At 50.4% G+C, this 20,461-nt stretch overlaps 1 protein-coding gene across 6 annotated transcripts in view; it reads right to left on the reverse strand.

The window, feature by feature from the left end:
• CTBP2 (C-terminal binding protein 2) overlaps nt 1-20,461 on the reverse strand; it is a 162,414-nt gene that overhangs the window by 35,637 nt on the left and 106,316 nt on the right. For 5 of the 6 annotated variants that reach the window (XM_030759224.2, XM_089898332.1, XM_022568487.3 and 2 more), the window contains one exon: nt 16,741-16,900. In XM_030759224.2, the coding sequence (XP_030615084.1) occupies nt 16,741-16,798 (58 nt within the window). In that variant the 5' untranslated portion in view covers nt 16,799-16,900. Of the gene's footprint in view, nt 1-2,812; nt 12,862-16,740; nt 16,901-20,461 lie in introns of those variants that run through there. The other variant, XM_089898333.1, reaches the window with a different exon arrangement.

Here is a 20,461-nt window from a genome sequence, read left to right on the forward strand (position 1 = left end):
GGGGGGGGGGAGGGGGCATCGCTGGGTTAGAGCCGCTGCCAGAAGGTTCCGCAGCTTGTGCCCCAGTCGAGCAGGTCAGTGTGTAAACGACAGCAGGTCCACTGGGTACCGATACTCCCGTGGGTCTGACGTGCGGCCCCACTCATCCCGCATCACGGGGGCTGGGGGCTGCCCTGGGGCCCGTCCTCACCTGGTCACCCTCCACTGCCCGGCCCATGGACTAGCAAACAGGAGCCTGGTATTTACAGCAACAAAGCCAACCAAGATGAAGCAGGTAGTTCATGGACCGAGAAAAGCAAACATAAATTAAAATATCTACTCCAGGATGTGTTGTACAACACAGGGAATATAGCCAATATTTTGTAATAACTGTAAACGGAAAGTCACTTTTAAAAATGTACAAAAGATGAAAAAATTAAAATACCCAAAGCATATAAAAATAAAACCAAGCACTTAAAAACAAACAACCCACCCACTGCAAACACTCAGCTCACCACTCCAAAGGGAGAGAGGAGATAAGCCCAACTCCTGGCATCCCCTGCCCCTCCAGATCAGAGGGAAACACGTGAGTTAAGCGTAAACCAGAATGAAGATTTATTCATGCTGGTTGTGCCGCAAATGTCCAAGGCGGCTCGACCTGGATTTAAAGATCGCAGTTTCCCGTTTCAGCTCAGCAGCCACAGCGGTAGGGCTGCCCCTGTGAGCTTCAGGTTTCTAGACCCGAGGTCTGCAGTGGTTCCCTTAACCGTGAATGTTATGGACTGTAGGTTCCGACAGATCCCAATCTGGCTATTGACTTCATGAAATCTGCCACACAAAATGCCATGTATCCAGGCTCAAAGCTCCCGGGGAAGCCAAGCTCCTACCCCGGTCACTGACACACTGCTTTCGGGGGAGGGCTATGATGACACACTGAACGTTCGAGAAGGAATGAGAGGAACCACTGCTACGGGACAGATCATCTGACAGAGAAATTTTTTTGCTGGCAGACTTCCGACTGCAGACTTCTTGGCACTGGCTTGCTGCCATGCAAATGAAACAAAAATCAATATCCCTCGGTCTGCAAAACCGTGTGTTAACAATCACACTCCAAACAACTTAAATAAGATCCCTCACCCCCGTACCCAAATAACAGCGACTGTTTTTGTTAGAAGGCAGTGCAAAATAAACAGAAAAAGAGAAGAAAAGAAGGCAATTTAACAGGTCCTCCTTAAGCAAAACCTTTCCGGGACTTCAGTGTGGAGATAATCTTTCTGTGATTATGACCAAACCCTCCCGTTGCTTAGCAACACATAATTAAGGAATATGTTTTCAGATCCGCTTTGCAAGCCCAGCCATTATCAGATGAAATTACTGAAGCAACAAATGTCATCGCCATGCAAATTAGTTGGTTGCAAAGAAAGAATGTTTGACTGTGAAGGGGAAGACACAGGGCCTGGGAAATATCGTCTGACTTTCCTCCTGTCACACACTGATTAAAAAAAAAAAAAGTCAAATAAATTTTATGATAAGACTTAAAAAGAAAATCCACACATGAGACAAAACCACAATCTACAGGGAGAGACAACAGAAAAATCCAACCAGCGCCCCTTTGGAAATAAGAAAGAAACGTGTGCGGAGGTCAGCATGTAAAGCAACAGCCATGTCGGTCTGTGAGTCGCCAAATCATCTGTGGCTTCACCAGTGTAACAGATAATAACCCTAATGCAGTATCGCAGAGCTGCAGGAGCGGGCTCCCAGCCCCCGCCCATGGCTATTGAAGGGGTATTTGCAAAAAGGTACATCTCATTTTTACCACGATTTTCGTCCCACCATCTCCACCCTATGATGCTAGTTATTCAGGAAAAAAAAATTCATTTAGAAAAGATTCAGTTTTCTAAACTATGTTGGGGAGGACGGGGGAAAGAAAGGAAGAAAGTTGATTTACAGCTTAAATGGCCAGGAAGGATTCCAGAGTCGAAATAAAAATTCTTAAGTGTTGCTCAGAGGATGCCCACCTGAAACTTTATCCAGACGCCCAGGGAAACACATGCATTCAATCACACTCATCTCGTGTTTTGAAGAGAACAGCTAGGATCCTTCTCTCTTTCCTCAACTTGGAAATATATTCTTCCCTACAAGTAAGCAGAATTCCCAACCGTGTTTTCCAATATGTGAGGCTAAGTCTGTTTCTGAAACAGGGAGTTCTAAGGGATTTCAACATCTTGCCCTGTTTAACACACAGTTCTGGAAGCACACCCGTTTTTAGCTCTGCAGCGATTAACTCTACCTCTGATACCGTGTAGACCCTTCAGAGGTGCGTTTCCATGCTATAATGCACTTCTAACGGCAAGTGAACGATGAACGATTTATGGGAGGTGGTGGACAAATATCCCACCTTCTCCAAAGCCACAGCCACTGAATGTGAACTGGAGAAACTGCCCCCGCTCGTGAGCTGAGGGTTTCATCCTGTTCTGAACGATTTCTGGGTTTCTCCCATAAACACAGTTGTGTTTCCTTACTGTAAAGGGAAATCCACAAATCAGCTTGAGCTCAACTAGAGAAAAGGGGAGGCAATGCCATCCCAGTGGGTCAGCCTGAACCACAAATCGATTTCACCCAAGAGAACGCTCGCCGCCTGGCGAGCTGGCCGTGGCGCCCGGTTTGGCGGAGTGTGTGTGTAAGCGAGAGCAAGTCCAGGGGAGGGGTGGTCTCTCCGGGCTTGGCCAGAGAGCAACAGGAACACGAGGACCTACTGTCCCGTGCTCAAATCTCTGCCCCCACTGTCCCCTCCACGTCCCAAATGAGGAAAGGCAGGGAGGGGGTGCATTACTTGGTTCTGGTGCAAGCATGGTGGACACGATGATGGGGGCCCCCGTCCGCCGGGCCACCTTCTGGTAGGGCGAGCGGGGCGTGTGGAGGCTCTGGCTGGCCGGCAGCAGGGTGGAGGGCTCCGGGGGGAGGCTGGGCTTCCGCAGGAGCTGGGGGCTGCTGTGGGAGCTAGGCAGGGGAGACGCCACCGCCCCACGCTCCCGCTTCAGCAGCTCCATGGGCACCGTGTACGCTGTGGAGTAGGCAGTTCTGGGGCCCGGGTTAGTCAAGGCCACCCCGGCCTGCGGGGGGTACGTAGGGCCCAGCCGCGCTGTCAGGGCGCAAGGGGTGGGAGAGCTGTACCCAGAGTTGGAGGGAAGGTGGGGGACTTGGGCGCCCACCCCCGGGGCAGAGTAGGTAGCCGCGGTCTCCAGGAGATGCTGGGATGGCGCGCTGGAGGGGCGGCGAGTAGGATCTGCAGCTTGCGGGGAGGTCGCCTGCAGGGGCCCCGCCGGCTGGGGCCGCAGGGCCGAGGCGTCCAGGCCAGACAAGTCGCCGTGGAGCTCGCTTCGGTGGCTCAAGCTGCTGGAGCGCGTCCGGGGCAGGGAGCCTCCCCGGCCCTGCCTGCGCAGCTGCATCTCCGTCCTGCAGCTGCTGGCCAGACGGCTCAGGACGCGGGCCTGGCCCAGGTTAGGCGCCACACACTTGATGTCTGCATCCTCCATTGTGGACAGGACGGCCGGGGAGTCGAAGCCCTGCTGCAGCAGGGCCGCCAGGGTGGCCTCGGCCACGCCCTCCGCCCTCAGGAAGGCCAGGAACTCGGGCATCACACTCCTCTTGCTGCCGCCGGGCCCCCGGTAGGCGGACAGGTCGGCCTCGCAATTCTCATAAGGCGTCCTGGGGTAGACGCTTTCCCGGGCAGGTCCGTAGCCTCGGTTCAGGGCGCCCGGGGCTGTTCCCAGGCTGGTATCGGAAGCAGCAGCCGCTCCAGGGTCCACGACCAGGCACGTGGGGGCCGCCTGCCTGGCAGCGGTGGCGGAATCCATAGGCTTCTCGCCCACATCGCTGTAGGCCTGGCTGGCAGGGTAGGCGGGCGCCTCCGCCCCAAACCTGCTGTCGGCCAGCTCCCCCGAGTACCGCGCAGGCAATGGGGCCTCGCTCTGCGATCGCTGTCCCTGAGGGATCATTTTACCTCCGGGATCCCGGTACAGGTGACCGGTGTCCTGCAGGACAGGGGCCCGGCCTTGCACTGGCTCCCATGTCATCCTGCTACCCAGCGCTCCATAACCGGGCAGCAGCCGGCCAGCTCCCGGGTCGTGATGGTGCTGAGGCTCTCTGGGGGCCCGGGCGGCTCCGGCCGGGTCGCTGTAGTAATCCCGCGGCAGCAGGGCCCTGCGAGCTGACATCACCGCCTGTCTGCTGTCGTAAAAGGCAAAGTCGGGAACAGAGCTCTTCCTTCCGGCCACCGAGTTGTAGAAGGCCTCCCGGTAGCGGCAGGACTCGGCGGCCCCGGGCATGGCGACATCCTGCAGCCCAGGGTTCGGCCGCTCGTACCAAGGTCCCTCTCCGCCTCTGTCCGTCAGGGAGCTTCTCCTCCCCAGAGCCTCAGCGATCTCCCAGGGGCCCTCGTACCACCCGGCAGCATCCCAGCTCTGAGATCGACCCATATTTATATGCCTGCTGGGAACCGGCATTGGAAAAAAAAATGACTACGGCCAAGGCAGAGGAGGAAGCCTTTCTTTACGAATCTTCAATTACATATATCAAACCCAGACCCGGCTGTATTCTATCCCTTCCAAGACAGCAGGAACAACCAACTGTGGGTTTTCTATTTCAAAGTATGGCCTAAATTATTAATCCTCCGAAACCTTAGTAGACAAAACACAACACTCACGGTAACTTTGCCTCACTCTCCAATGGTAGCGCCAGAGGTCTTTTCTTTACGGCTCAGTCCCAGAAAGGAGGCTGCATCCAGCCCGCCGGGCCCCCCTCCCGGCTGGTGCGCTCACACGGACCTCGGCTCTCTCAGCGTGCGGATTAGGAGCTAAATAAAACCCCGAAAGCTTTTGTTCCATGTGACGTCTCGTTAGCCTGATGAAACCGGCTGTGGGCTCCAACCAGGCCTCTCGACCCGCAACTGGGACTTATTTTCACACTGAAGCTCCGGCTTATCTCCCCCGTCCTCACCAGGGCACTTTTTGGACGAGTACTCCCTCCCCCTCCCGAAGGTGCCCCCACCGCCGCCTCTGATCGCCTAACAGTGACAGGAGGAAAATAGAAAAAGACTGCTTTAATGTCGATTCACTCTTAATCTACCCTGATGAAATGTTAATCCATTGCACACGGCTAAGAACAAATTAAATGTGAACAGGCAGGCGGGATAAAAAGAAAAAGTCTTGCACAGTTCTAGAGCATGAGATTCCCCAAGAGATGGGCCAGGTCTGCAGCCCGATGCTTTGCCAATATTGAAATCTGGCTTTGAGATGACTCTGGTTACGAATCAAACGAGTTATTACATTGCTCAAGTCCAAATGGATTCTTTACCGTATTATCATAAAACACGGATCCTTTCATACTGCCCGGAAAAACAACAACGGTGACAGAAAAACAACCCATGCGTGTAATCTAGAATTTATCATTGTAAGACTGCAACAGAGGTCAACAACTAGACCCCAACATTATGAAACAAAGCTGGGAGGGAGGAGGCTGCATTTGAGGCGTGTCTTCGTTTAAATCTGTCTGCGAGGAAAGCAGAATTCTAGCAAGCTTGGCCTGGCTCAGATCTCGGGGATCATTTTCCATGTTCCCATAGATTAAGATTTTACATAGTCCTCCGGGGACTTTAGGTGCAATAATACAAAGAACAGCAGTTATTTAGATAAAGGAAAGCTCCACACAGGAGCATTAAAATATTTTCTTAAACATACAGGCAGGTCCCCGAGAAGCACCACCACAGACTGGACCGGGATCTTCCAACTGCAGGTTCCACGACAAAGAATTCACAACGGAAACAAAAGCTGGGAATCGTGAGGCTACAAGGGCTGTGTGCAGTTAGAACGTTAAAAAATGGGACAATTTGCATATTTGCAGCCATTAAACTTGAGTGTTTCGTCTTCACCCATACGTCCCTCAACCTAAGATGCAACTAGAATCTTTAGCTAAAGAGAATTAACTGTTTAAAAAAGAAAAAATTTTTTTTGAATGAGCAATACTGAAAATTTACTGTGAAGAGGAAAGTGTGTAGAAATCCATTTCTGGGAACTAGAGGCACACGGTAACGCAAGACAGTTTAAAAGGGCAGTGTCCCCTCATCCTGAGCAGTACATATATTAAACTTTGGGACAAGCTCTGTTTAAACCAGTGTTACTCCCCAAAGAGCACTGGTCCCCAAAAGCCAGAGCTCTGTGTCTCCCAACTGACTACTGAGGAACTGGCCCAGGCGCTGCCTGGGGACACAGCACAGGGACCCCAGTCTGCTGCTTGAACACAAACCATGGCCTCTATTTCTGACCCAAAAATGCCAATAGGGCCTCAAGTGAACTGGGAAAAAGCCCTGGCAGATGGCAAAGAGACTCAAATCCTCCCCCAGTCCCCTCCGTCTCCTAGGATGCATGACAGGAAAAAAAGAGAAAAATGAACGAGCCACACTGCAAAACGTTGGGTTTCCATGTATGAAAGCAGACTGCTGGTGCCAATTTCTCTAATTCCTCTGCTGGCACATTTGCCATCATGGGCTGAAAGGCCCGGGCAGAGGAGACAGAGGCAACGGGCCTGGCCACAAACAAGACAATATTTACACGTCTCACCAATAGCCTGAGGATAGGATGTGTCCACTTAGAAGATACATCAAAAAGGACAGGAAAACGTTAGAGCCCCAAACTCAATGGAAACAGGACTATCTGGTTACAGCAGATCCCTTCCCGGCTCTGTTGGGCAGACGGCTTTTCTCTTTGGGGCACTGTTCGGAGCCAGGCGCAGCTTCCTCCCCTCCGGAAAGGAGAGGGTGGAGAAAGATGTGGCAGTCTCGGCGGTAACCCTTCTAAGAAGGACGACAAGCAGACAAGACTGTGTGAAAACAAGCCTGGTGTACGCGTCAGGCGGGACACACCTTCGCCCCAGAAAAGACACTAACCTGATGACCCCTCCGGCAGCTCCAGCCCCCGCTGCCTTGTCACCCCCCTCTCCCGGTCTTGGCTCTTTTGGCCAAGAGGGGCCTTTGAGGCCTCCTAGTGGGGGTTCCATCCCATTGTCGCTTTCCCTGCCACCTCCCTCCTTCCACCACTGGTCAGAGAACACGGCTAGCTGGGCAGGAAGGGCTGCAGCGGTCCTGCCTGACCCTTCGAGGTGACCAGAAAACAGGGCATCTTTGACATCATCTTTTCCTTACAGGATCCTCATTAGAGGGCTTCAACATTTGTTCAGTCTGTACCAGGCCTTGTGCTGGGTGTTTTGCCCATAAACGATTCTACAGGCAGGAGTGATTATGTCACATCCCAGCTGCTGGGATGCAGAGCTTGGGTACCTGGCCCAGGGCCACAGTGCACAGGACCCAGCTCAAACTCCAAAAGCCAACGCTCTGCTTTCTGGAATTCCCTGCACCGACCTGGGGTAACAGTCCTGCTGGTGCTGGACAAGGGGAACCTCTTTAACAAAGTAATTCTGTTATTTTCCTAAGGTTCCCCAAAACCCCAAATATAAATGCCACTTATAAAATTAACCACTTGAGTATCAGAAAGTAACTCCTAAACAGACAACTGCCTCAACTTCTCGAAACAAGGTGCAGTGGGCCCTTGCCAGAGTCAGGGCCCCCAGACTTGAGCCAACAGATGGCACCAGCCTAAGGCGTCATCAGTATTATACCATCTCGAGGCTTCCTTCTTCTTCCTTCCTGTCATAAAGAAACACAACATGGGGTGGCGTTAATGCTACAAAACGCCACTTGTGGTGCAGACATGTCCCTTCAGAAGTTATCTGTGCCGAATCTTTTTGCAGCGGGGTAGCTGTTGGTAACTCACCCAGATTACGGATGAACTGAAGCAGTTCGAGCCCTCCACTTCAGCAGGACTACCTAAGAGCATGCATACCCCATGGCCCCTAAGAAACAAGGAGCAGGTTTTTGAGAAGGTGTGAAGGTGTAATGCCAGGGGCAGAACAGCAGTGAGCAGAAGAAGCTTCAGGGAGGCGTCACCCTCCACCCCAGAACGAGGAGGTCCAGGTTCGTTTCCATCAATTTCCGACCCATTCTGCTTGGAAGCCACCCAAACTCACGCAGCCTCAGCTTTGCAATCCGCCAAATATTATGACAGATGTTTTCCTGTGTTAGGTAAAAACACCTGTAACTGGACTTGCTCTTTTCTAAACACTCTGGCAGATTTTTTTTTTTTTTTAAATCTCATGCACAGTCTTTAGGAAAGGGCTGATTTTCTGAAAAATCTCATGTTGACTAAATAAAGCGAGATGGGACCAATATCTGAAAGATTAATGAGTCTCTCAGACTTAACGTTTTAATCCTGCAAAGAGTCTCACTACAGAAAATTGCATAAAGGAAAGAGCCATCTTCTGAAAACTGAGGAACAGGCAATCCAAATTCTCTTGCAGACAAAATAAACCCAAGGTAAAGCTGATCCTATAGAATCATCTGAACAGGAACCCCAAGGTTATAAGCAACACCCCCCAAAGCCAATTGTTGAATTCCCCGGGCAACATGAGGCATCAATTCACGACTGTAGAGACCTGAAAACTCTGAGATGACCTAGACAGTTCCAGAAAAGCAGGGAAGGAAATCCAGGAGGCGGACGACCATCCATCCCTTCCACCGAGCAGTCCTCGGGCAGACTGCCCACAAGCATTTCATGTTCTGATCAAGACGATGACCTGGGAAATTGCTTGAAAAGAATGGGAAATAGAAGGACTGCTCTGGGGTCTAGTCCTCACTTCTTTCTTTAAAACAAAGAAAATAACAACAATCAGGCATATGGCGGACTCAGCGAATCTCAAGGCCAGACTCACATGAAGGTCACTGGGTCTAACTGCCCGTCCCCTGACAGCTGTGCTGTTTCCGCCGGCCTGGCGGCAAGGGATGCTTACCCCTTCTTAGGAGGAGACTCTGGAGCATTACTTGGCCGGCCTTCCCCGTGCCGGACCAACACTAGCCTGAGGCTTTCCATCCCCTGGCTCTCCAGTCCTTGGGGCCAGGAGCCCAAGGCAGCTCTGAAAGCAAAGGCGGAAATAAGAAAGCCCCCGAGATGCCTCCCTGCGCCTGCTGTTTGCCAGGACGAGGCTGCTGCGGCGCGCTCGCCCTCTGCCCCCCACGGGGCAGCATCTCCTGGGGGACACTGCTGAGGTTAGTGGGTTACACTCTGCTTTCCGGCAGAGATGGCCAAAAATAGGCCCATGACATCCCACTTCCTACTTTTAAATATGTACAGGCTGTGTTGGGTTTTTGTTTCTGTCAAGTGCTTTAGAATTTATGTTTAAAAACAGCTTTCTGCCTTTAAAAAAGTTTTCTTTCCTTCTGTCCCCACAGTGTCCCCTACCAAAGCAACTTACTTGGCTAGTCTGAATCAGAGAGGGGGACACAAACCCCAAGTACATTAGTAAAACAGCAAATAGGGTCTGGCAGGGCTTTAAGACAGCCTCCGTCTAAGTGACGTGAATACAGAGACATCAGCGGAACCGACCAGACATTTCAGGCATCCCAGGATCGACGCGGCACCACAGGCTCTTGGATGCAGGCTTTGGGCTCCTAATTTCCAACCTGGAGCGGGAGGCTTTACATTATCAGCACAGCCCTCCAGAGAAAACCCAAGCCGCGAGGTGGGGCCTTGCAACCAAATGAGCTGCCCTCTGAACAGCCCCAGGCCTCCCGTAACTCACGATTTAGCCATTTTCAGTGAAAACAAAGGCTTGCGCATCGCTCCTGACTTGATTTTTTGACTGGATGATAAAACTTAGTGAGAGCCGCATTATGAAAATCAGGCTTGATTCCCACATGTTATGGGATTAAAAAGCCTCTTTTATGGCATGTTTTGAATGTGCCGGTGAAGCAGAAAGTGTGAGCCGAGACCCCAGGTCGGACGCAGGGCCTGGGCAAAGCACAGGGCAGAATCTACCTGCAAAGGCTTTCCTGGATCCTTGACAGCACCTGGCGCAAAGTCCACCTCAGGCTGGTGCTCAGTGACCTCTGCTTCCCTCCAATAACAGCTCCTCCTGCAAAGTCTCAGCATCTCAGGTGACCCGACTCCCCTTGACGTTGCCACTCTCACCCCAACACACTCCTGTGTTATGACTCCTTATCTCTGTTGGGTTCTGAGTATCAGGAATGGCTTCCTCTCACCTTGGTTGATGCCCCAGTCATTTCCACCCGCCAGGGCCCAGCTCAAATAACCCACCTCCAGGAAGCTTCCTCAGTCCCCTGCTGTCACTCTGTCCCCAGTCCAAAGAAGTCTGCCACCTATCAAAGGCGAGAGTACCAAATAATCCAGGGAATGAATCCACCTGCAGAGACATCCCATGGTTTTCTCACTAAGGTGGCAGAGCCCTGTCCCCTCCTGACATGTCCTTCTTGCATTCATCATGAGCTCATTTGTTTGACTCACGGGTTGTAAAAACTGACCTGTTGAACAGGACTCTGTACGAGGAACAGGACTTGGTGGCAACAGCCAGTCTTCGCCCTCAAGGAGAGTATGTTGTGATGGAGAAAAGGACAGAGAGGTGCACACGATCACCAGGGAGCCCTGACCCACGGCCGCCCCAGCCTCTGAGCCCAGGTCCAGGCTGAAGCAAGCACAGCCCCTCACTTGCAAGGACTCGGGCACAGTGGGCATTGAGCAGAGACAGCAGAGGAAGACGACAGCCCCCAACGTCCGACACTACCTGGCAGGGACCCACACTGTCCCGGCCCGCAGCGCTGTTTCTCACCCGGGCCCTGATCGTACAGTAAGAAGACAGGCTTTAAAGACCTTCTGAGGACAAGAAAGGACTGATCGTCCACACTGTCTGTTTCACCCACTCCAGAGTGCAAACAGGAAGGGAGGACCCTCTTGTTTCCCAGGAGTTGGGAAACAAGCTGATGGGTGTTCCAGCCCCTCTGATGTCCACGCAAGAAGGACAGGAAGTGTGGAGACGGCGGCGAGCGGGTGCACAGCGATGTCCAGAACATGCTCCTCCGGCCACTGCACAGCCCCACTGCTGGTACCCAGGAGGTTATTCCCCGGACCTGGAAGGGGAGCCCGCATTTCAAAAGGGCCACCCGAGGCCTCTCTGGAGACGGAGGGCACGCCTGAGCTCTAGAGCAAGGGAGTTCATCAATGTTCAGGATGCTCATCAAATAATGGTTTGGTGAGCGGAGTATAAGTCAGTCAGGACAGGAGGCTCACTCCACGCCTGTCATTTGTAAGGTTCTGGAAAAGGGATCAGAGGGTGGGAAGCTGGCAGCAAAGCGCACCTTGGAGTTCTGGCATCACGGTCACCCCAAACACTTGTGATTAGGTTGAGCTGTGTGGGACAGCCTCTGAATTCACGTGGGGCACCATTTGCGGGCCTCCAGCTCTGCAAAGCCAGGTCACTTTGCTGTCCTCAGACCTACTCAGACAAAGGAGGCTTGGCCTGGAGGTGCTGGAACCCTGTGAGGCGTTCGTTAGGCCTGGAGCAGACCTCTTTCCTCAAAGTTGCAAATGACCAAAATGAAACACACCCTGAGCAAAGCAGACGAGGTAGGCAGCTCACACTCGGGAGGCGTGATCCCAAAGGGCACAGAGACAGGTGTCGCCCACCTGGGGGAGAGCGTGACCCTCCCCGGTGGGCGCGAAAGCCAGAGCAACAGCTGAAAAACAAAACCCAGACACTGACAAACACCCACACCCGGCCATGGACTAAAGTCACCACACCCCAAACCCCAAAGTGGAAACACAGCAGCCTTAACAGGCTGCTTTTAAAAATGTGGGGAGTTTAAAAAAATCCACCAATGGAGGTGAGAGCCCATCGGCAAGTCAACAAGTGCAAAGAGTAGCTTAAATCTGCATTTCACAGATGAGGAACAATGGAGAAATAATACAACATGGAACCTGGCTCTCATCTGCAGAAAGCTGAGGGCCGGGTGTGGGTGCTCCATGGGCCCAGTCCTTAGGTGACAGCGGGAACCCCAGGGGAGGGGCCGCTCTCCAAATTTATCTTAAAACCAGGGCCTGATATTTATCCCTCACAAACAATGTCTACGAAGTTTCAACTTGGCCATTCCCCCTGCCTTTTCTGATCCTTTACCTGAGCACGAAGTAGCTTCATTATATTCATTTATACTACAGAGTTTTAAGTCATGTCTGGTTGACTACTGTATATTTACATAGCTAATGTAATTATCACTAATCACGTAATTACTGGAAATGTACATAATTGCCTCATCCAAACATATAATTATAATGTATAGCAACATCATGAATCCCATTTTTAAGATCTACATTTTGGGGCTATTTAAAGACATTTATTAGAAATAATTGTGGACTGCCTATAGATGGTCTCGACGCTGTTTCGTGGTAAGGTGCTCCGAGTGCTTTAAAAAACAAAACAAGTAGTGATTCTATAATGCATTTTTTTTTAAGACGGGTGAAACAAAAAGCACACAAATAAAAGACAAAATGATCCTGGCCTGAGTCTATAGATTATGCTTTTCCCGTGGGGAAATACAAGTCAGTCCTGCCCTGTGGGCTCTGATGGGTGTGAGCCAGGCAATAAGATCCGCCCCCCACCCCAGTCCTCCCTGCAGGGAGCACACAGCTGGCCTGGACACCCTCACCACTTCCACCACCTCGACGACCTAGAAGCTCTTAGACAACATCTTTGCTTCTTGAATATTCTGGGACCATGAATGAACTTTCTTGGGGGAACGGTCCACTGAGACGTACTTTCACAATGGCGAGCTCATCCCACTAAGAAGAGCACAGTGACACTGGGAAAAAAGTCTTCTTCCACCTCATCCCTGCAGCATTTTCTGACTTTTCTCGTCCTCTTGGGGACAAAGATTCCCAGGATTTATAACTACGTGTTTAATAGACACCGGTTTATTAGACAATTTAATAGACAATAGAGGCTGGCCTCTATTTCTCCCACATCCATCCAACCAACCCGCCCATCTTCCTCACCGCCTTTTATTCTCTGTTCTCATAAGAACATCCCAAAGGTAAGGAATGTTCAATTCGACTGTTTATTTAAAAGGAGGTTCATATCATTTCTTTTTTTCCTGCAGAGGAAAGAAGTCCTCTCCTGAATTATGTGATGAAGGGGACTGATCACAGCTCAGCTGATATAATCCTCAGGACCATTTTTCCACACATATAAGACATTCAAGCAAAATGAAGATGAAATATCTACTTTTTTTCCAAATTACGTTTTCAAAAGCAACAGGAAAGAATGGTGTTTAGTGATTTATTGTACCATAACACACAATAAGGTGTTGTAACAAAAAGTCATCAGCAAGCCCATTGTGGTATATTACAGTTCTACAAACCTAGGCTCCAGAAAATGCTTTTCTGGGTTACTTTCGCAGTGATGAGGGATAGCAAGCCCTCTTCTCCGGCCAACGAATACTTGGGGCAAATCAAACCAGCTCTGCCATGATGCAGTTACATATTAAAACTCTCTGACTGGTGCAATTCATAAATGCAATATTTCAATTATGCCAGCAAACTAAACACAGGGGAAAACCAAGACCTACATTGTACAACAAAGAGAAGAGACTGCAATTTGGTCTGACCAGTCTATCAGCAGACTCTGCTCCACAAAACCTTCACACAACAGCACTCTAGGACTATTTGATATTAGGCATCAGGAAAGAGCACAGAACAAATTACAAATATCAAAACAGAAGGATTGCTTTAAGAAAAAAATCTGGCTTTTAAGTCAGCTTGAAAGACCATTATTCTAACAGAGTTGGATGGAGTCCCGAAGACTTTGGGTGGCGAGAAGCGAAGCTATCCTCTATACTTTGCTTAATCTCGAGCAGAAACATCCCCTTAGAGGTGCAAAGGTGCAGATAGATTCTGGGCACATGAAGACTGATGGACCGGGTCACAAGGGGACTGCAGTTCAGAAGGAAGAGACCCCAAGGGCTGCTGTGGAAGGTTTCAGGGAGGAAGGGACTGGGCCTTGGGAGGCAGGTAGGGATTCTGGAAGCAGTACTGGCACAGGAGTGATGCTCAGATCCCACCAGACTGGCTCAGCTGGAGAAAAAAGGTTCATTCAAGGGGTGGGGGTGGGGGGTAGACCCTTGAGGGCATCAGAAGCCTTGTCTGGCTTGGGACCCAAAGCCAGGGATTTACACTGGGGTTGGCAGCAGGCGGGAGGGAAGAATTTGAAGGAATATGTGTTCCCACAGACCCAAGAGTATGAAGAAAAATCTCCTATAAGCCTGGAGCAGAGCAGGGCAGCTTCATGGCTTTAATCATAAAACAAAAACAGAGAGAGAGAGAGACAGAGAGACAGAGAGACAGAGAGACAGAGAGACAGAGAGACAGAGAGAGAGAGAGAGAGAGAGATACAGGAAGTCCCTGGGGTGTGGGCGGCGGGAAGGAGAGAATTGTTTGCTGAGCCTGCTGGACTTCCAAGGAGAACATTCAAGAACAGTTAGTTCAGGTTTACAGAACAGAGACTGCTGAGCATCCAAAGCCAGGGACAGAGGTGTGTGAGGCTTTCAGGAGGAAGAAATAACGGAATCCACGTGCCGATTCAAGGGCAAAAGCCCAAATACAGAATAGCAGACTGCCTGGGCGCAAATCACCAACTGCTCTGTACCTCGCTGGTAGCACCTGGGAAATGGATGTCCTGACCATTAACGGCACTAAACCAGCTTATAAATACAAGGAGCACCAATGAAGCATCTTGGAACAGCTGTTATACTTCATGGGACACCAAGTGACTGTTTGGGATCATGGATTGTAAATTACACTTGAGTAACTTTGGACTGTAAATTACACTTGAGTAACTTTATGTCATGCATGTATCTTGATAGTGGCTATTGAGAAATTAAAGATAAAACAAACCACTGCAACTGTCTCAGGAACACCGTTCATGGATAAAGGAGATGCTGGAATTTGTTATAAAAAATACGCTGGGGACTGGTGAACCATGTCTGGGAGAGAGGGTGCGAAAGAACCGCCAATGGTTTTGCTGTCACCGACCACCCTGGACAAGGAGAGGAAAGGCCCCTCGTGCTTCAATCCCATTCTTGTCTCAGATGTGCTACCTCTAGATAAATACTGGGGTTGGGGTTGGGGTTGGGGGGTGGAATCAGCCCCATAGACATTCCTGATACTAACCTTGGAAAGTTGATCCACTAGGGCTTTCTGGACTGGGGACTCAGTACCAAAAATGAAGCACCTTTCCAGAGGAGGGCAGAAGTACAATTTAAAAACCCCCAAACAATCAGGGGAACCCAGATTGTGGGACATTGTACAAACCTATTGGCTTGGGCTCTTCAATGATGTCAATGCTTCTGAAAGTCAAAAGGACCAGGGAATTATTTTAGACTAAGGAGACCAAAGAGACATGACAACTAAATGCCACCTATGTCCCTTGATAGGTTTCTGCACACAGGCAAACAAACCAGCTAAAACAGACGTGTGGGGGAGATGTGCATGTGCCATCTATGTTAGATAATGCTGTAATGAGGTCCAATTTCCTGGGGGTGATGATGGTGGTGTGTTTATGCAGGAAAGGAGCCTCTAATACATGCCATAGGTACTTAGGGATAAACTGCTGCACTACACATTTCTCTCAGATGGTTCTGGGAAAGTCCATCCATCCATCCTCCATCCATTCATACACACGTATCTCTATAAGAAGAAAGCAAGCGATAACAAATGTTATCAACTGGTAAATACAGCTGATGGGAATACCAGTGTCCGTTGTACTATTCTATCAGTCTTTCTGTAGGTTTGAAATTTTTTTTAATATTTAAAAAAAAAAAAAATCCTTGAATCCCAAACCCCTTACACTGCAGCAGAATCCCAGGCATGTGGAGGGACGGTCAGTGCTCCTAAATTCTTTTAGGTCGGAGCTGTTGCAGGGCAGACAGTCACACAGTAGAACACGCCTTTAATGCCTCCACACCGCTAGCTTGAGCCACATCTACGAACAATTCCATATGGACGGCTCCTGGGAGATGTCTTCCTGGGCCTGAGTGAACTGGCCAACTGGTGTGCTAGCATATTCGGGGGTCGGGGGTGGGTTGCTGAGCCCACCCCGCCCAGCAGCTCCCCTCCTGAGCGAAACCCTGCAGTGAGGTCACGGGAAACCACGCCAAGCCAAACCCAGCCGACAGCACGGACACCAGCCGGCTAGGAGCACTTCACGCCAAGCCCAGGTCCACTGGCGCTGGATTTCTAACCACTCCCTCACGAGGAGAGGACGGTGCTCAATCCACATCTCAGAGTTTTGTCCCCGGGTTTCCACTAGATTTTAATCCTGTTTATTTTTCCTTTCATGAATAAAAAACTTCCAGACATTTTTCAAAGATACCAGGGACGTGAGCAGATCATGAGGGGCTATGCTGGGCTCCTGAGGAATATCTCAGAATTTGTGCTGGTAAATCTTTTAATTCAAAACAGATAAAGTCCAGAAACTTCGGCAAGTTTAAAAAAAAAAAAAAAAAAGATGGTCCTAATATGCAGTGTCTTTCTTGTGCAAAATGATCTTGGGACAAAATGGACCTCAGGGCCTGCTTCCCCCAACTTCTGTCCTAGCCCCACCCCTGCCCTGGAAGCGGGCCTCAGCCTACTTGAAGGTCAGGCCTACTGACCACGCCAAGGACACCACCAAGGACACTGGCAGAGCGTGTGGGACGGTGGGAGGTGCTGGGGGTGGGGTGTGGGTCGCAGCCTGGCTAGGAGACCAGCTGCAGGATTCCAGGGCGGGTCTACGCGTCTTTGGTGAAAAACCGCCAATCACGCTGGCTCTTACCTTCACAAATTCTGTCCAATCGCTGTCGCTTGACTTTGTGCTTATCCACAAGGGCCATTCTTTATCGAACTTTGCACCTCTCTGATTCAAAAGGCAAAGCGGTCCTCTAAGAACTTAGGGGCCCTCGCAGGAGTCTGCGGGCATTACGCCACTACGCGCCCTGAAACAAGGAGAAAAGAAGCCTTACTCTCTGGACACCCTGGGGGCAAGGATGACAGGTCATTCGGGCGTGGCTGCCACTTGCTACAAGGGGACCTGCCCTTGGGCGCTTGCTCTCCTCCTCAAATGCTGGAGATGGATTTGCTCCAAGTCCATGGGACAGTCTCCCGCCTCTGAGGGAAGCACACGAACACGCACAACTGTCTTTGGTTCCTGAACGTGGTAAATGGCAGCATCTGGATCTCTTGCTTTTGACTTCGGGGCTGTAAACACCGATTACTGACCAGCCTGAGTCATAATACTTTGTACTCGAATGCCAGGGACCAAGCTATAGCCAGTGGGGTTGGTCCTGTACTTCTGTGAACCGCAGAGGAGCGGAGTCACAGATCAACCCACACCACCTAGGAACACATCCCAGGGGCCTCTGGACCGAGATGCAGACACCCAGCTGCCGCTACTCTCTCAAGGCCTTCTGCCAGGAGGTTCACAAAACCTTTCAAAACTGCCCTTTGGCCACCGCTCAGCACCACACAAGCCCCTTGCCCCACCGCCTGAGAACGGGGCAGGAAGGCACGCACCACCTAACCAAGGTTTGACCAGTGCCACCTTCCGGAGCCTTCCTTGCATCCAGAGGGAGCCACAGCTGGCATCGGCTGCCCCACACCTGTGGCGTCTCAGGCCGAGGAGGAAGGGTCTCCCATTGGGGCTGGGGTATTTGGGCCTCTCTAGAGGGAAATCCACATGCCACGCCGCCTGAGGAATGGGGAGCCCAATTCGCAGAGAAAGTCGGGGCTGCGCGTTTGGGAGACCCTGACCTTCATTTCCTGCTCAGCCAATGTACCAGTTGAGGCCACAAATCATCACCTGTAACCCCCAAAAGTCCCACAGCTTTTGACTCATTACTGCAGTTATTCTAACAACAACTACTACTACTACCACACACACACACACACACACACACACACACACACACACGCGCGCGCGCGTCCTCAGTTACCCAGCAAATGAGGAGGAGGTTAGGAGACAAACGTGAGGCTCCGGGGTTAATAATGAGGATTATTATGTAGGATCATCAGTTACGCAAAACGCTGGGAGTTACCTTCTCAAAGGTCGGGATGCAGGTCTGACTATGAAAAGGTAGGCGACTTCCCGGAAGTTAAAGACTAATTTCTCAGCAATGAGGCTGAAAAGATTTATGGCAATAATTATGTGATTTTTAAAAAAAAAGAGCTAGGGAAAAAGAAAAAGCACAATTTCTACTCACAGAAATAATTAATGCGACATCCAAGAGACACCAAACCCTTTCCAAACCTGGGACGTTCCCCACACCTGGAATGACCCTATTAGACAGGCGAGGAGATGAAGCCGTCCTGAAGCAAGCCAGAGCGGCACCGGGTTGATGGGGCAGGCAGATTTCTAAAATTCTGGTTTCACTTTTGCTGGGCTGTATGAAAGGTAATCATGCAAAGGGGGGAAGGTGGTTTCTTACTGGCCAACTTGAGACAGACAGACAGAGGAGCAGGACCTCTGATCCAAGGGTTTCTGTCCAAGAGAGACCCTCAGAGGCTGGCTGGCAAATTTGATTTGCTCGGGTCCCGGGCTCTGATCAGCGGACGGCCCCTCCTTGGCTCTGGTGTGGAGACACACCCCGTGTTAGCCGCCACATCCAGGGTGAGAGAATTGATTAGTTAATATTTGTGAAGTGCCTTGGAGATGAGAAATGACAGCATTATCATCCGAGGGAAGACGGGCTTCACACCCTCCTCCTCCAATTCCCCGAGTGAGGAGGCATAATCATTCTTTTTGCTTTCCTTTGAATTTTAATTTGTATAATTAGATGGCTTCCTGAAAAATTGATAAGTAGAATCTCGATTATGCAATCAAAGGAAAGATCAGGCATCAGCTTACACAAATTGTCTGCGTCCTTTTTTAAAAAAAAAAAGGCAACTGACTTGTGTGGCTTTGGGGGGTGGGGTGGGGTCTCTCTGTGGCTGGCCCTTCCACGGGGTCCCCTCCAGCTGCGGCACCCACCCCTGTCTCAGACTGGACATGCTGACAGCATCCAGAGTCGTGAGGCCACCGGGCGAGTCTGGTCTGGACTTTACAGCAGTGACCACGGACTAATTCACGTAGTCTCAAACCCCTCCCCTCAATCGATCCCTCCCCCCTCCCAATATTTCTTTTTAAGCAAGAATGTATGACATTCTTGTTTAAAAAGAAAGCAAGAATGTGTCAATGTATGTGACATTTTCCTCCTTGGTCCTCTGAAGGAGCGAGCTATTTACCAGGACTTAATTAACATGACCCTCTTCCTAAGGACAGGGACAGGCCCTCCTCAGAGCCGAGCTGTGAGCAGCGTCCCTGGCTGGTGTCCACGCCGAGAATGCCAGCACCCTGCTACCCACACTGGCCCTGGGAGCCCTCGGCGGGGCCCCCCAACGGAAGCCCACCTCTGCCTTTACTCTACACCAGTCTCCACTCATAAATCACGAACTTTTTGCCACTGCAGTTATCACTACGATCATCCATTGACACTATCTGGTCAATGTTCAACCACAAATAGATGAAGGTCCACATAGGCAAGAAAAGGCAGAGGAGGATGTATTGCACGGTCTCACTTTGACTGAAATTGTAAACCTCCACACCATATTTGTGGGTGCCAAGAGAGTTCTAGAACCTGCTTGCAGAACGACTGTGCATTAGCAGGCTCCATGTTTGTACAATGCAGACGATGTTGCTTTACGTTCCAAAGCGGCTGTGAGGGTCAGGTGAGAACACGCAGGAGAACATCTGGTGCCCAACAGCAGGCCTCTAAGCACCACTCGTGCCTTCCTCCGGTGAGAGGGCCCCCTGGATGCGGGCGCCAGTCACAGAGGAGCATCCCTCCTGCTGAGGCTGGAGGTAAACCTCGGGGGAAATTCAGGAAAGGTCAAAAGGCAATTCAGGTCTTTTCACAAGTAGGAAGGGTGTACCGCTGACAAACCTGACAAGAAAAAAACACGACCTTCTCTCCCAAAAGAGAGATACTAAAATCACAGGGCAAACCACAGAAAGGTCTACCTAAAGTTTTGTTAGCTTGAAATGAGGGGTGTGATCTAGGGCTGAAAGATTTGGTGTCAGGGAATTCAACTTACTTCAGAAGGGGAAAGATGCTTGCATAAGAAAGCTACTTAGAGATTCTTGATTACTAGAAAGAAGATACAGGTATGGAAGATTTGTCCACTTGTGGGCTTCAAAAAGAAGCATGAGAGTTAAGAAAAGGGAGAACAAAAAGGAAGACTTCATTTTACAAACAAATGCAAAACATCCAAAGTGAGGTCGTGAAAAACAAAAGGCTACCCCTCATCAATCACCGTCTAGAATCTGGGCAGATTATCTTTACTGAATGACCGTTAGCAGCCCTGCCTGCCAGGACCAAAGCACTACAGTGCACAGAAACTCAGTCATCACTAATTTACATTCTTAACATCTCAGATAAGTTTTTAAGACCCCCTCAGTTTCTTTATTCCGGTTCCTAGTCTTTGTAAAGATTAGGCAGACGAAGGAATTTACACAAAGTAAA

This window comes from Delphinapterus leucas, chromosome 16 (genome assembly GCF_059928025.1).
Source record: "Delphinapterus leucas isolate spDelLeu-1000000601 "Yukka" chromosome 16, BTC_Dleu_Yukka2, whole genome shotgun sequence".
Lineage (NCBI taxonomy): Eukaryota > Metazoa > Chordata > Mammalia > Artiodactyla > Monodontidae > Delphinapterus > Delphinapterus leucas.